The sequence below is a fragment of the Scyliorhinus canicula genome, chromosome 9, assembly GCF_902713615.1.
Source record: "Scyliorhinus canicula chromosome 9, sScyCan1.1, whole genome shotgun sequence".
Taxonomy (NCBI): Eukaryota; Metazoa; Chordata; class Chondrichthyes; order Carcharhiniformes; family Scyliorhinidae; genus Scyliorhinus; species Scyliorhinus canicula.
The window spans coordinates 28,556,595-28,568,883 of record NC_052154.1 but is presented as its reverse complement, the minus strand read 5'-3'; the positions used below and the strand labels follow the sequence as shown (position 1 = coordinate 28,568,883).

Genomic DNA, 12,289 nt, shown 5'->3' with positions numbered 1-12,289 from the left:
GGTGCTAAGGCCTCATTTCTTTACAATTTTTACAAATTATTTGGATGAAGGGACAGAAGGTATGGTTGCTAAATTTGCTGGTGACACAAAGACAGATCGGAAAGTAAGTTATAAAGAGGATGTAGGGAGGCTACAAGAGGACATAGCTTGGTTGGTGGGGAAAGAGCTGGCAAATAGACTATAATGTGGGAAAATGTAAACTTACAAGAAAAATATTATCTAAATGGTGAGCGATTGCAGATCTCTGAGATGCAGAGGGGTCTGGGTGTCCTGTTGCATGAATCACAAAAGGCTAGTATGGAGGTACAGCAAGTACTTAGGAAGGCAAAAAAAAGTTATCATTTATTGTGAGGGGAATTGAATGCAAGAGAGGTTATGCTTCAGTTATACAGAGCACTAGTGAGGCCACATCTGGAATACGGTGTCCAGTATTGAGCCCCTCATTTCAGGATGGGTGCAAATGTGTTGGAAGCAGTTCAGAAATTCAGAATGCTAGACTAATACCTGGAATGCTGGTTGGTTTATGAGGAAAGGCTGGACAGACTCGGTTTGTACTATTGGATTTTAGAAGAGTAGAGGCAATTTGATTGAAATATGTAAGATGCTCAATGGACTTGAAAGGGTGAATGTGGAGAGATTATTTCCTCTTTTGGAAGAATCTAGAACTAGGGATAACTGTTTAAAGATAAGAGGAAACCCATTTAAGACAGTGGTAAGGACCCCACTTCCTCAAAAGGCAGTAGTGGCAGGATCTTTAATATTTTTAAGGCAGAGGTAGAGAAATTCTTTTTTTTTTAAAATAAGTTTTATTGGAATTTTTTGAAAAATATATAGCAACTGAACAATAATAATAATCACAATAATAAACACCCCCCGGCACCCGTAACACCACATGTAACAAACCCCCCCCACCCCCCCAAACCCAATAAACAACAAAATAAATTAACAATAAGCAAATTAACTTAAACAATACCCCCCGAGACCCCCCTTTACCCCCACACCCCATCAACCCCTTCCCCCATCCCTTGCCCCCCCTTCCCTTTCCCCCATCCCCCCTTCCCTTTCCCCCATCCCCCCTTCCCTTTCCCCCATCCCCTTTCCCCCCATCCCCCCCTTCCCTTTCCCCCCATCCCCCTTCCCTTTCCCCCATCCCTTTCCCCCCATCCCCCCTTCCCTTTCCCCCCATCCCCCTTCCCTTTTCCCCATCCCCTTTCCCCATCCCCCCTTCCCTTCCCCCATCCCCCCTTCCCTTTCCCCACCCCCCTCCCTTTCCCCCCATCCCCCCTTCCCTTTCCCCCCATCCCCCCTTCCCTTTCCCCCATCCCTTTCCCCCCATCCCCCCATCCCTTTCCCCCTATCCCTTTCCCCCCCAACCCCCCTTCCCTTTCCCCCACCCCCCCTTCCCTTTCCCCCCATCCCCCCTTCCCTTTCCCCCCCATCCCCCCTTCCCTTTCCCCCCCATCCCCTTCCCTTTCCCCCCATCCCCTTCCCTTTCCCCCCATCCCCCCTTCCCCATCCCCCCCTTCCCTATCCCCATCCCCCCTTCCCTTTCCCCATCCCCCCCTTCCCTTTCCCCATCCCCCCCTTCCCTTTCCCCCCCATCCCCTTCCCTTTCCCCCCCATCCCCCCCTTCCCTTTCCCCCCCATCCCCCCCTTCCCTTTCCCCATCCCCCCTTCCCTTTCCCCATCCCCCCCCTTCCCTTTCCCCATCCCCCCCTCCCCTTTCCCCATCCCCCCCCTTCCCTTTCCCCATCCCCCCCCCTTCCCTTTCCCCATCCCCCCCCCTTCCCTTTCCCCATCCCCCCCCCCTTCCCTTTCCCCCCCCATCCCCCCCCGGGTTGCTGCTGCTGCTGACCTAGTTTCTTATCGTTGAGCCAGAAAGTCGAGGAAAGGCTGCCACCTTCTAAAGAACCCTGTACCGACCCCCTCAGGGCGAATTTGACCCTCTCCAGCTTAATGAATCCCGCCATGTCATTGATCCAGGTCTCCACGCTCGGAGGTCTCGCATCTTTCCACTGCAGCAAGATCCTCCGCCGGGCTACTAGGGACACAAAGGCCAAAACATCGGCCTCTTTCGCCTCCTGCACTCCCGGCTCCACCCCAATCCCAAATATCGCGAGTCCCCAGCCTGGCTTGACCCTGGATCCTACCACCCTCGACACCATCCTCGCCACCCCCTGCCAGAATTCCCCCAGTGCCAGGCATGCCCAAAACATATGGGCATGGTTCACTGGGCTCCCTGAACACCTAATGCACCTGTCCTCACCCCCAAAAAACATGCTCATCCTCGTCCCGGACATATGAGCCCTGTGCAGTACCTTGAACTGGATGAGGCTAAGCCTCGCACATGAAGAGGAGGAGTTCACCCTCTCCAGGGCGTCCGCCCATGTCCCCTCCTCAATCTGCTCCCCCAGCTCCTCTTCCCACTTAGCCTTCAGCTCCTCTACCGACGCCTCCTCCACCTCCTGCATCACCTGGTAGATGTCAGACACCTTCCCATCCCCGACCCACACCCCCGAAAGCACCCTATCCCTCACCCCCCGCGGGGGCAGCAAAGGGAACCCCTCCACCTGCCGCCTAGCAAACGCCTTGACCTGAAGGTACCTGAACATATTCCCTGGGGGGAGCTCAAACTTCTCCTCCAGTTCACCCAGGCTCGCAAACCTCACGTCAATGAACAGGTCTCCCAACTTCCTAATGTCCTATAGGGGCCAGAATTGCTGATCCTGAAGCCGTGCTCACGCCGTTGAGAAACGCAACAGCGTTTCCGACGGCGTCGACACGTAGCCTCAGGATCACAGAATCCCACCCTGGGTACTTGAAATTTATTTTTAAAAAGATAATTGTGTTATTGAAAAGTGATTGTAGATGTGAAAAGTGAGATTAGAGTAAAAGGGGAGGTTGCCTTGGTCGGTGAGGGCCATCTAGTGGGCTTCGTGCATGACCATGTTCTGTGACAAAAAAGGCCCGAATCCCGATGTATTTAGGTGGTGGTGGGATTATTCAGATGTGTGCACTTGCTGGATAATTTTTTTTCTAATGGAAATTCTGTTAGTCAGCACCTCACTGTGGTCACACAGTTGTACCCTGACGGGTCCCACAGAAAACAGGTTCAATATGCCTGTCGATTAAAACTGTTTCTCTGAAGCCTGCTAATTGTTTAATCAATGAGCTCAACATGCAGTTAATCAGAGACATGCGGTTCTGGTTCCCCATCTTCCCTTTAAAACACATACTGCATTCCAGAGGAGTTGGGATTTAGTGACGCCTCTCTGGGGAAGCTATTTTCATAAAATTACTACAGTGCAGAGGGAGGCCAGACAGCCATCGAGTCTGCACTGACCTTCTCCCAACCTAGGCCCACCCCCCCCCTTCCCTAATCCCGGTAACACTGCCTAACCTGCACATCTTTGGACTGTGGGAGGAAACCAGAGTATCCGGAGGAAACTCACGCAGACATGGGGAGAATGTGAAAACTCCAGATAGTCAACCAAGGCAGGGATGAAGCCCAAGTCTATGGAGCTGTGAGAGCTAACCACAGTGCCGATGTGCCTAATATGGAGATGCGTTTTCTGTCCAGCTAGAACCAATGCCGGTGGGAATGGAGGTGGATCTGGTGATGTGTTGGATTCATTTAGACACTCCATGGCAGCCATCACTGAGGTTTTTGGTTGTCTGAAGGGAGAAATCTACTAATTGTGCCAGAACCTTCCATTTTGCCAGAGGGAAGAGAGATATCACAGGGGAGCTGGAGGCTTGGCACCAGAGCAGGGCATACCCTTGCTTTATCAATGCTGACCATGACAATGGTGGAGGCTGTGAGGGAATTGAAGAGGTCCTTTACTCGGATGGTGGCAGTGGGGGGCTACTTTATCATGCAGCAAGCCCCTCTCCCTCCATCTCCAATGCCACCTCCTCTTGCCTCTCCCAATTAATTTTCCCCTGTCAGGGCTTCACTATTCTTTAGCACTGGTGCATAGTGGCAATAGTGTCTATAAGATGTACTGCAGCGACTAGCCAAGGCTTCTTTGATAACACCTTCCAATCTCACCTGCTTTGAAACTTAAAAGGAGAAAGGCAGCTGTTACCTGGGACCACCAATACCTGCAGGTTCCCCTCCAAGCCACACACCATCCTGATTTGGAACTTTTTTGTTGCTTCTTTGATGTCACTGGGTCCAAACCTTGGAACACCCTTCCTCAGAGCAGAGCACCTACATGGTTTAAGAAGGCGGCTCACCATCACCATTTTAAAGGCAATTAGGGATGGCTAACGTCTGCTGGCCTTGCCAATGATGTTCATATTTCCAAGAATGAATTTTAAAACTTCAGACAATGGGCCATGAATAACTTTCTCCCTCCCAAGCACTGGTCCAGAGTCATTAGAGTTCAAATGAGGGGACAATGTACTCAGTGACACACAGTGTATCTAAACAGTAGGAGCTGGGGTGAAGCATGAGTGTGGTGGTATGATTAGCATAGCTGCCTGCCATTGGTGCAGAACACCGGCTTACCATTGGCCCTGGTCGGTCATGTGCCTCTCGACCGGTTGGTTGAGACCAGTCGTGTGACGGCTCCCCGATTGGTCGAGAGGCTGAGTTAACCCCGCCCATACCCAGTACGCCCGGCAGTCGTCCTTCTACTGTAATCGACCGCAGGACTAACATCTAGTAGATTAAAGCCATACTTTTGTTCAGCAACTCGTCTCGCATTCAATTGATGGTACATCAATGAGGTAGAAGATATTGGGGATGACTTTGAGCTTGCACTCGCTGAATGCAGGATCGGTGAAGCAGGTGGAAAATCTCACGAAAATCAGGAAACACGGCATGTTGGGACTGCTAGATTGGCACACCCATTCATTTCTTTCTGTCTTAAAGGCTCAGGATTTGGTGACAAAACGGATCTGTGCAACTGGAGGGTTACATGCCATGCCAGTGAGCCTGACACGTTACCAAACTCTGTTAAGAATCTGCCCACTGCTGACTAGAGGGTTAGAAAATATTGCGTTTCGTCGACCCTGATCTCACGGGTTCTGTTTTTCAAAGAAGGTTGCTTGGATTACATTTGCAGACACTACGGCCAGAATTTTATGTTTCTCTGGCAGGCATGTGCCTGACCCAAAAGTGCATAAAATTGCGCAAGACGATGTCGGGCACGTGTTCCTATGTCATTGAGCCCTTGCGTGATATTTTGTTTGATTGGCACTTGTGCTTGTTGAAAGTTTGCCCACTGACAATCAAGAAGCTAATTTAAATTAATTAAACAGCAATTGACTGGGATTTACATTGCTTGTCTGCTTTTACAGTTGGCAGCCAGGTTGATTGGAAAGGCGGTCTTTACATTTAAACTGCAACCTCGATCTAAGGTGAAGTCAGGGCTCAAATAAAGTTAACAAATCTGTCAGGGGATGAGGTCTGTTTATGATTGCGCTGTCTAGACACTCATGGCATAGGTTTTCCACTGATATTTATGTTTTAAGTTTTAGCAGCTCCCACAGACAGCTCTTCAGCAGCTTCCCTCTGAGGGAGCTGATTGGAAGCACCAGCCTGGACGCTCCCTTTTCACAGCACTCAGCCTTTCATAGAGTTTGTTTCACACTGGATGGCTGTTAATTGGCCAGCTCATGCCATGATCTTGGGCAGGAGTCGGTTTCATCTGAAAATGGCTTTGGACATGGCATGAACAAAACATTCAGGCCGATGTGTTGCAGATAGTCGCTCAAGTGCCAAGTTCTGGAGAGAACTGTGATCCTTATGCAGTACCATTCACGCTGGCTTTGTAACAATACAGTCCATCATGAACATATAACAGCTTGAGGGAGATCTGCTGTTTCTTTGTTTCCACATGGATGCTCTGATTGCTGTCATATGGATCCAAAGTGCCTGATAGGACCAGGCTGCTTTGTTAAGCCCCAAAAGGACTGGGGTTGAATTGCACACAGGCATTTCACAGGGCATAGCTGCTATCATTGGAACTAATAGTTTTACGTTCCTACAGTGTCCAGTACAAGTATGATGGCAAGAATTCATTCAAATGCTGCTACTGTCCCTTCAGACAAAAGTACATGTGTATGCCTTCCCGCCTGTTTATGGCTGAAAGGACGAAGGATATGCATCCCCATTTTTGCACAAAAGGAAGATCTGTCTTGAGTCTTTTTTGCTTTAAAATGAGGACCATCATAGTGCCAGGGAACTTTATTAGACCCAGTACCAATCTCACATATTGACTGCATGGCTGTATCACAGAGAAAAACCTCAAGGTTTGATGGAATAGGTCACATATTGTACATGCACTGAAGGTATTAATGATGGAAAGAAATCGAAGGCTTATTGTTCCGATCTGCTCAGGGCCTTTGTTTGAAGTAGCCAGAATTTGAAATCTTAGGGGCGCGATTCTCCGCTCCCCACGCCGTGTGGGAGAATCGCGGGAGGGCCGGGTGAATCACGACACGCCGCCCTGGCAAACCCCCGTGATTCTCCCAGCCCCCCAAAAAATGGCGTGTCGCGTTTTTCGACACGCCGCTCGGAGAATCATTGCTCGCCGTTTTTCATGGCGACCGCCGATTCTCCGGCCCGAATGGGCCGAGCGGCCTGATGAACCCGACCGGGTTCACACCGGCGGCAACCACACCTGGTCGCTGCCATCATGAACAGCGCACGACAGGTAAGTGTGGGGCCTGTGGGGGGCGAAGGGAGGATCGAGCACCACGGGCGTGCTCATGAGATGACTGGCCCGTGATCGGTGCCCACCGATCGTCGGGCCGACGTCTCTAACAGACGCACACTTTTCCCTCCGCCGCCCCGCAAGATCAAGCCGCCATGTCTTGCGGGAGCAGCGGAGGGGAAGACGGCAACCGCGCATGCGCCGGTTGGAGCCGGCCAACCTACGCATGCGTGGCTGACGTCACCTCGGCGCCGCCGGCCGCGTCATTCTCGGCGCGCCGCTTTGAGGCAAGCGTCAAGGCCCGGCGGCCAAGTTTCTCGCAACGCCGCTCCTAGCCCTGGGGGAAAATGTTCCTAGCAGATCTACTCTGGAAGGTTTGAAGTGCAAGATTCAAGTCAGCGACATGATGCACTGAAATCCAGAGTGAGTTAGCAAGAGGCCGACAAGAAAATAAGCAGTTGAAAGGACAGCTGATCCTTGATGCGCAACAATTTAGCAACATGGAGAATGGAAGTGTATCTTAAACAGCAGGCTGGAAGCTGGGCAGAAGAATCTTGAGACTACTGAATTACAGGAAATCTCAAGATGAAGCAAACGAGCTTTGCAAAACAAAGGTTAATGTGTTGCTAGAACTTTAGATGCTATAAGAATCCACTTAGAAAAACGTTAATCCTCTGGAAAATTTTGAAGAGAAGAAAAATTATTTAATGTCACTCTGACCAAACTGATGATCCAATTGCCAGAGTTGACTGAGCAATATTCCATATTCCGGCAGGAAGCAAAATGTTACAAAAAACAGACTGAAGAGCTGAAGAAGCAGTTAGAACACAGAACATACAGTGCAGCAGGAGGCCATTCGGCCCATCGAGTCTGCACCGACCCACTTAAGCCCTCACTTCCACCCTATCCCCGTAACCCAATAACCCCTCCTAACCTTTTTGATCACTAAGGGCAATTTATCATGGCCAATCCACCTAATCTGCACGTCAGTTGAATGGGAACAGGCTGCATTAAAAGGAAAGGCAGTAGAACATTTTAAGCTGCAGACAAAGGAAAACAGAAATAAGATCAGAAACTGTAATTCTGACCCTGAAGCACAAGGCACTATTAGGAGAAGGAGAACTGTATATCTTAGATGTGCTGAGGACCAATGAGCTGTATTAAAAGGCTCATAAGCTTGGAAAGCAATTTGAGAATAAAACAGCCTACAAATATTTGGCTAAAATTGTGAAACAAGTGGAAATGAAGATTCTATTTGTGAAATGGATACATCAAGCAAGAACATGGCGGACGCCTCGGTAAAAGAAAATTCGAGTCGACTCTATGAATGAGCAAAGTGCACATTACCTTCGGAAGTTGTTAATAAAGACAAACATAACTCAAAGGAATACATAAACCGAGTCAACTAGATACCAGAAACAGAGTACCACTCCCATTACCGCCACATGTGACAGACTGAATTGTGGAATAAGTGTCACAACTGAAGATTGTCTGAATTTATAAAGTCAGAGACTTGAGGTGGGGGAAAAAGGGATAGCAAGTAAAGATTGTATTGTAATACGCTGCACGGTAGCACAGTGCTTAGTATTGGTGCTTCACAGCGCCAGGGTCCCAGGTTTGATTGCCAGCTTGGGTCACTTGACTGTGTGTGTGTGCACGATCTCCCGTGTGCTCCGGTTTCCTCCCACATGTCCCAAAAGACGTGCTGCAAGGTGAATTGGACATTCTGAATTCTCGCTCAGTGTACCCGAACAGGCACCAGAGTGTGGCCACTAGGAGCTTTTTACAGTAACTTCATTGCAGTCTTAATGTAAGCCTACTTGTGACAATAATAAAGATTATTATTGGAAGGGAGAAAGGTTTTGCTTGGAGACGGGAGATGTTGTGATATTGTGTGCATGCCATTATAATGTAAAAGTGTTCTGGAGAGGAAAGGTTAATATGGAACTGGAATAGCACTGTCTGTCACAAACCACACTGATGTTACCTGCGAGAGTATCTTACCATGGAACATCGGTTTGTGGGGGTGTGTAGATTTGTTTTTGGAATGATGTGAGGAGTCAAGTGAAACCTCAGAGAAAATAAAGCAGCCGAGTCGTTGTACAACAATTATTCAAGATTAATTGTTAAAGGAAAAGAAAAATGTGCACGAACAGGACTACACTACGCTAAGACAATTAAATGCATCAAATACTAAACACGCACACAGTTTATGTAGAATAAACTGTAGAATATTTGTTGCAAAATATATCTATGATCCCTGAACTCCTTAAAATTTCCACTTTCCCCCCAAGCAACATACAAATAAAATAGATTTTTAAGTCAAAACCTTATAGTTAACACACAATATAGGGAGGATAATCAACTCTGGGAAATGTCTCGTCCTTGTCCCATGAAGATATTGAAACTATCTTTATGAAAATTTTCTGCACCGCTGTTGCTCTACGATTTAGAGGTTGTTAGACATAAAACCTTGGGCGGTACAGTAGCAACGTGGATGGGCGGAACGGGAGTTCAGTGGTTAGCACTGTTGCTTCACAGCACCAGGGTCCCAGGTTCGATTCCCAGCTTGGGTCACTGTCTGTGTGGAGTCTGCACGTTCTCCCCGTGTCTGCGTGGGTTTCCTCCGGGTGCTCTGGTTTCCTCCCACAGTCCAAAGATATGCAGATTAGGTGGATTGGTCTTGATAAATTGCCCCGTAGTTTCCAAACTATAGGCGGGTTGCTGGGTTACAGGGATAGGATGGAGATGTGAGCTTAGGTAGGGTGCTCTTTCAAGGGCAGGTGTAGATTTAATGGACTGAATGGCCCCCTTCTGCGCTGAAATCGGGGGGCAGCTCGAGTATTGCGATGCTCCGCGTCCTGGAAAATGGCGTAATCAAAGAGTACGCGCACACATATAGACGGCCTCAGGATGTCACCTGAGGCCCGCCCCCGAAGGGCTGAGTTCCCGACGGTGGGACACTTATCCTTTTTTTTTGTGAACCCGACGTGGAGGCTGCGGACTGAGTCCAGTGCTGCTACAGGCGGAGGGGAGCCTTTCCACGGGTGGCGGGGGGGCTTTGTAGAGGGATGGAGGCACTGGTGGGGGGTGGCGAGGGGGGATACTGGGGGACAGTATGTGGCAGGCTGGGTCTCTGCGCAGCTGGTGCCATGTTGTACGGCGCGGCCGCTGCAGGCCGCCGCCTTGCGGATGCGTGGTCATGGACCCAGCAATTCTCCAGCCATATCCGCAGGTAAAGCCGAGGGCTTTGCGCTGCGTGGCTGCTAGCCCTCCACCAAACGGAGGATCAGTGCAGCTTTTGCGTCGTTCTTTCTGGCATAAAACGCCAATGTTCCCACTCCAGCATCAGCACTCAGTCTTCAAATCGGAGAATCCAGCCCAATCTGTTTCTTCTAATAGGGGATTCACACTTTATCCAATCTGTTAATCTCATTACTGGGAAAGTAATCTCATTCAACCTCTTGTAGGCTGGCTACCGCTGTTGCTCGGCAGATTTCTACCTGCTGCTGGGCATATTGCATCTTGTTATATCTTGTTAAATATGTGTTACTGCTGTTACTAGGCAAATCTGTGACACTGCTCACAGCATGATATATAGAGTCACATACTAATAGACTCAAAGAGAACACGTTGGAAGTCCACCTGCAGGGAGAAGCAACACCAGGCATGACAGTAACCTGGGATCTGTATGTGATTGAAGACTAACAGTAAACAGTTCATGATTAAACATACAAGTCTCAAGAGCTCATCATTGAGACATCTAAAGAACCTATATTTCAATGCCTATTGCACAGCTCTAAGTTCTCATCCCCATAGTCAGCTTTGATGGTCTCTCTTCAACTGCTGCAGCGCTTTCAGAATGGATTGTTTCCTGACAACAAGATATCTAATATCGATGACAAGTCAGAACAGTGCAGAAAGATCTTCAAAAAAGCCTTAAGCCTCTGATTTGAAAAAGCCAAAGCATGGTCCACAGACACTAATTTACCGATACCAATATGGCAGGGCCACACTTCTGGCTTATAATGAGCATGCATTTCCTGGTTGCCAGGGACAGCATGGGAATAGGAGGCAGACAAAGCAAAGTAAGCAATGACTCCAAATATTTCAGTGTCATTATTCATGGTTTAAATACAAGGGGAACTAAAAAATACTTCAGAGCATTCTTTGCAACAAATCTCGTCTATGGAGTCAAGTAAAACAAATGTAGTCACTAGACAGTAATAGAAATCAACTTAGTCAATTTCCCACAGCAAAAGCTACATCTCTCACCCATAGACTGGCATGTTGTACTTGTGCACGAAGTCTGCATGTGGTCCCATCTTTTTCACTGAGTTCAGCATGGGTTTCAGCCAGTTTCTTCTCAAGCTCTTCTCTTGTAGATACCAATTCTCTGTATTTTTGTGCTGCCTCAGCAGCAAAAGCTGAATTGGCATTTCGGGAAGACTGCTCAAGGTCCTGAATAACAGCGGTGAGGTTTACAATCTGTGGTACGAACAAAAATTATTCATGAATAAATGTTGCGATAGTCCTACTTTTCTCTTGTGCTATAATCTATAAGGTCATTCTGCCCCGATATTATGTTATTTTATCCTCACCGGGAAATAGATGTGGATGGTACTGAAGTTCCATTGTCTACCTTTAGTGTTGCAAAAAGCAAAAATGCTAAATCTGCTGAAGACAAAGGGCTGGATTTTACAGTCAGTGACAATGCAACAGTGCTTAGTGCTGCCTTGAAGAAAACTGGGCAGAAAGATCGTAGAATCGCCATGTTGTGAACTATCCCTTTTTGACACCAGATTGAATTTGATAACAAGCCAATTAAAGCATCCAGCAACAGGAATGTCATCAGTGAGGATAAGCAGCCAATCACATTGAAGAATTCCCAGAGAGAACAAACCAAGAAGATAAAAGCATTCAGTCTCATCCCGCTCATTTTTAAAAATTTTACAGTTAGCAAAACAAATGATTGGAATATTCAGGTGGGATTCAGGTAAAAGCTAAAATATTGTAAACAAACTTTGATTTAATTGAATTTCTTTAAACATGTGGAATTAAATTTGACATGGAACATATATAAAATTACTCTTACTGGACTAGTGATGTTATCTAGCAGTAGTTATTAACTTAGTAAACTATTAAATACATTAATTGATTGATATTTATTGTCACATGCACCGAGGTACAGTGAAACTTATTTTTCTGCAGCCAAGGGAACGTACACAGTACATACATAGTAGACAAAATAATAATCGACAGAGTAAATTGACAAATGGTACATCAACAGTGATTGGTTACAGTTACAGTGCGGAACAAGGGCCAAACAAGACCAGCAAAGGACATCGTGAATCGTGTTCTTACAGGGAACAGATCAGTCCAAGGGAGCGTCTAGTAGCTGTTGAGAAGAAGCTGTCCTATGTCTGGATGTGCAGGTCTTCAGATTTCTGTATCTTTGTGCCTGATAGAAAGGTCTGGAAGAGGGCAAAACTTGGGTGTGAGGGGTCACTGACAATGCCGTCTGCCTTCCTGAGGCAGCGGGAGGTGTAGACAGAATCAATGTGGGGGTGGCAAGCTTGTGTGATGCGTTAGGCTGAGTTCACCACACTCTGCAGTTTCTTGTG

At 47.8% G+C, this 12,289-nt stretch overlaps 1 protein-coding gene across 4 annotated transcripts in view; it reads right to left on the bottom strand.

The window, feature by feature from the left end:
* Nucleotides 1-12,289, bottom strand: part of LOC119971178 (myosin-3) — a 1,049,419-nt gene that overhangs the window by 539,363 nt on the left and 497,767 nt on the right. For all 4 annotated transcript variants that reach the window (XM_038806379.1, XM_038806381.1, XM_038806380.1 and 1 more), the window contains one exon: nucleotides 10,941-11,153. In XM_038806379.1, coding sequence (XP_038662307.1) covers nucleotides 10,941-11,153 — 213 coding nt within the window. The remainder of the gene's footprint in view (nucleotides 1-10,940; nucleotides 11,154-12,289) is intronic.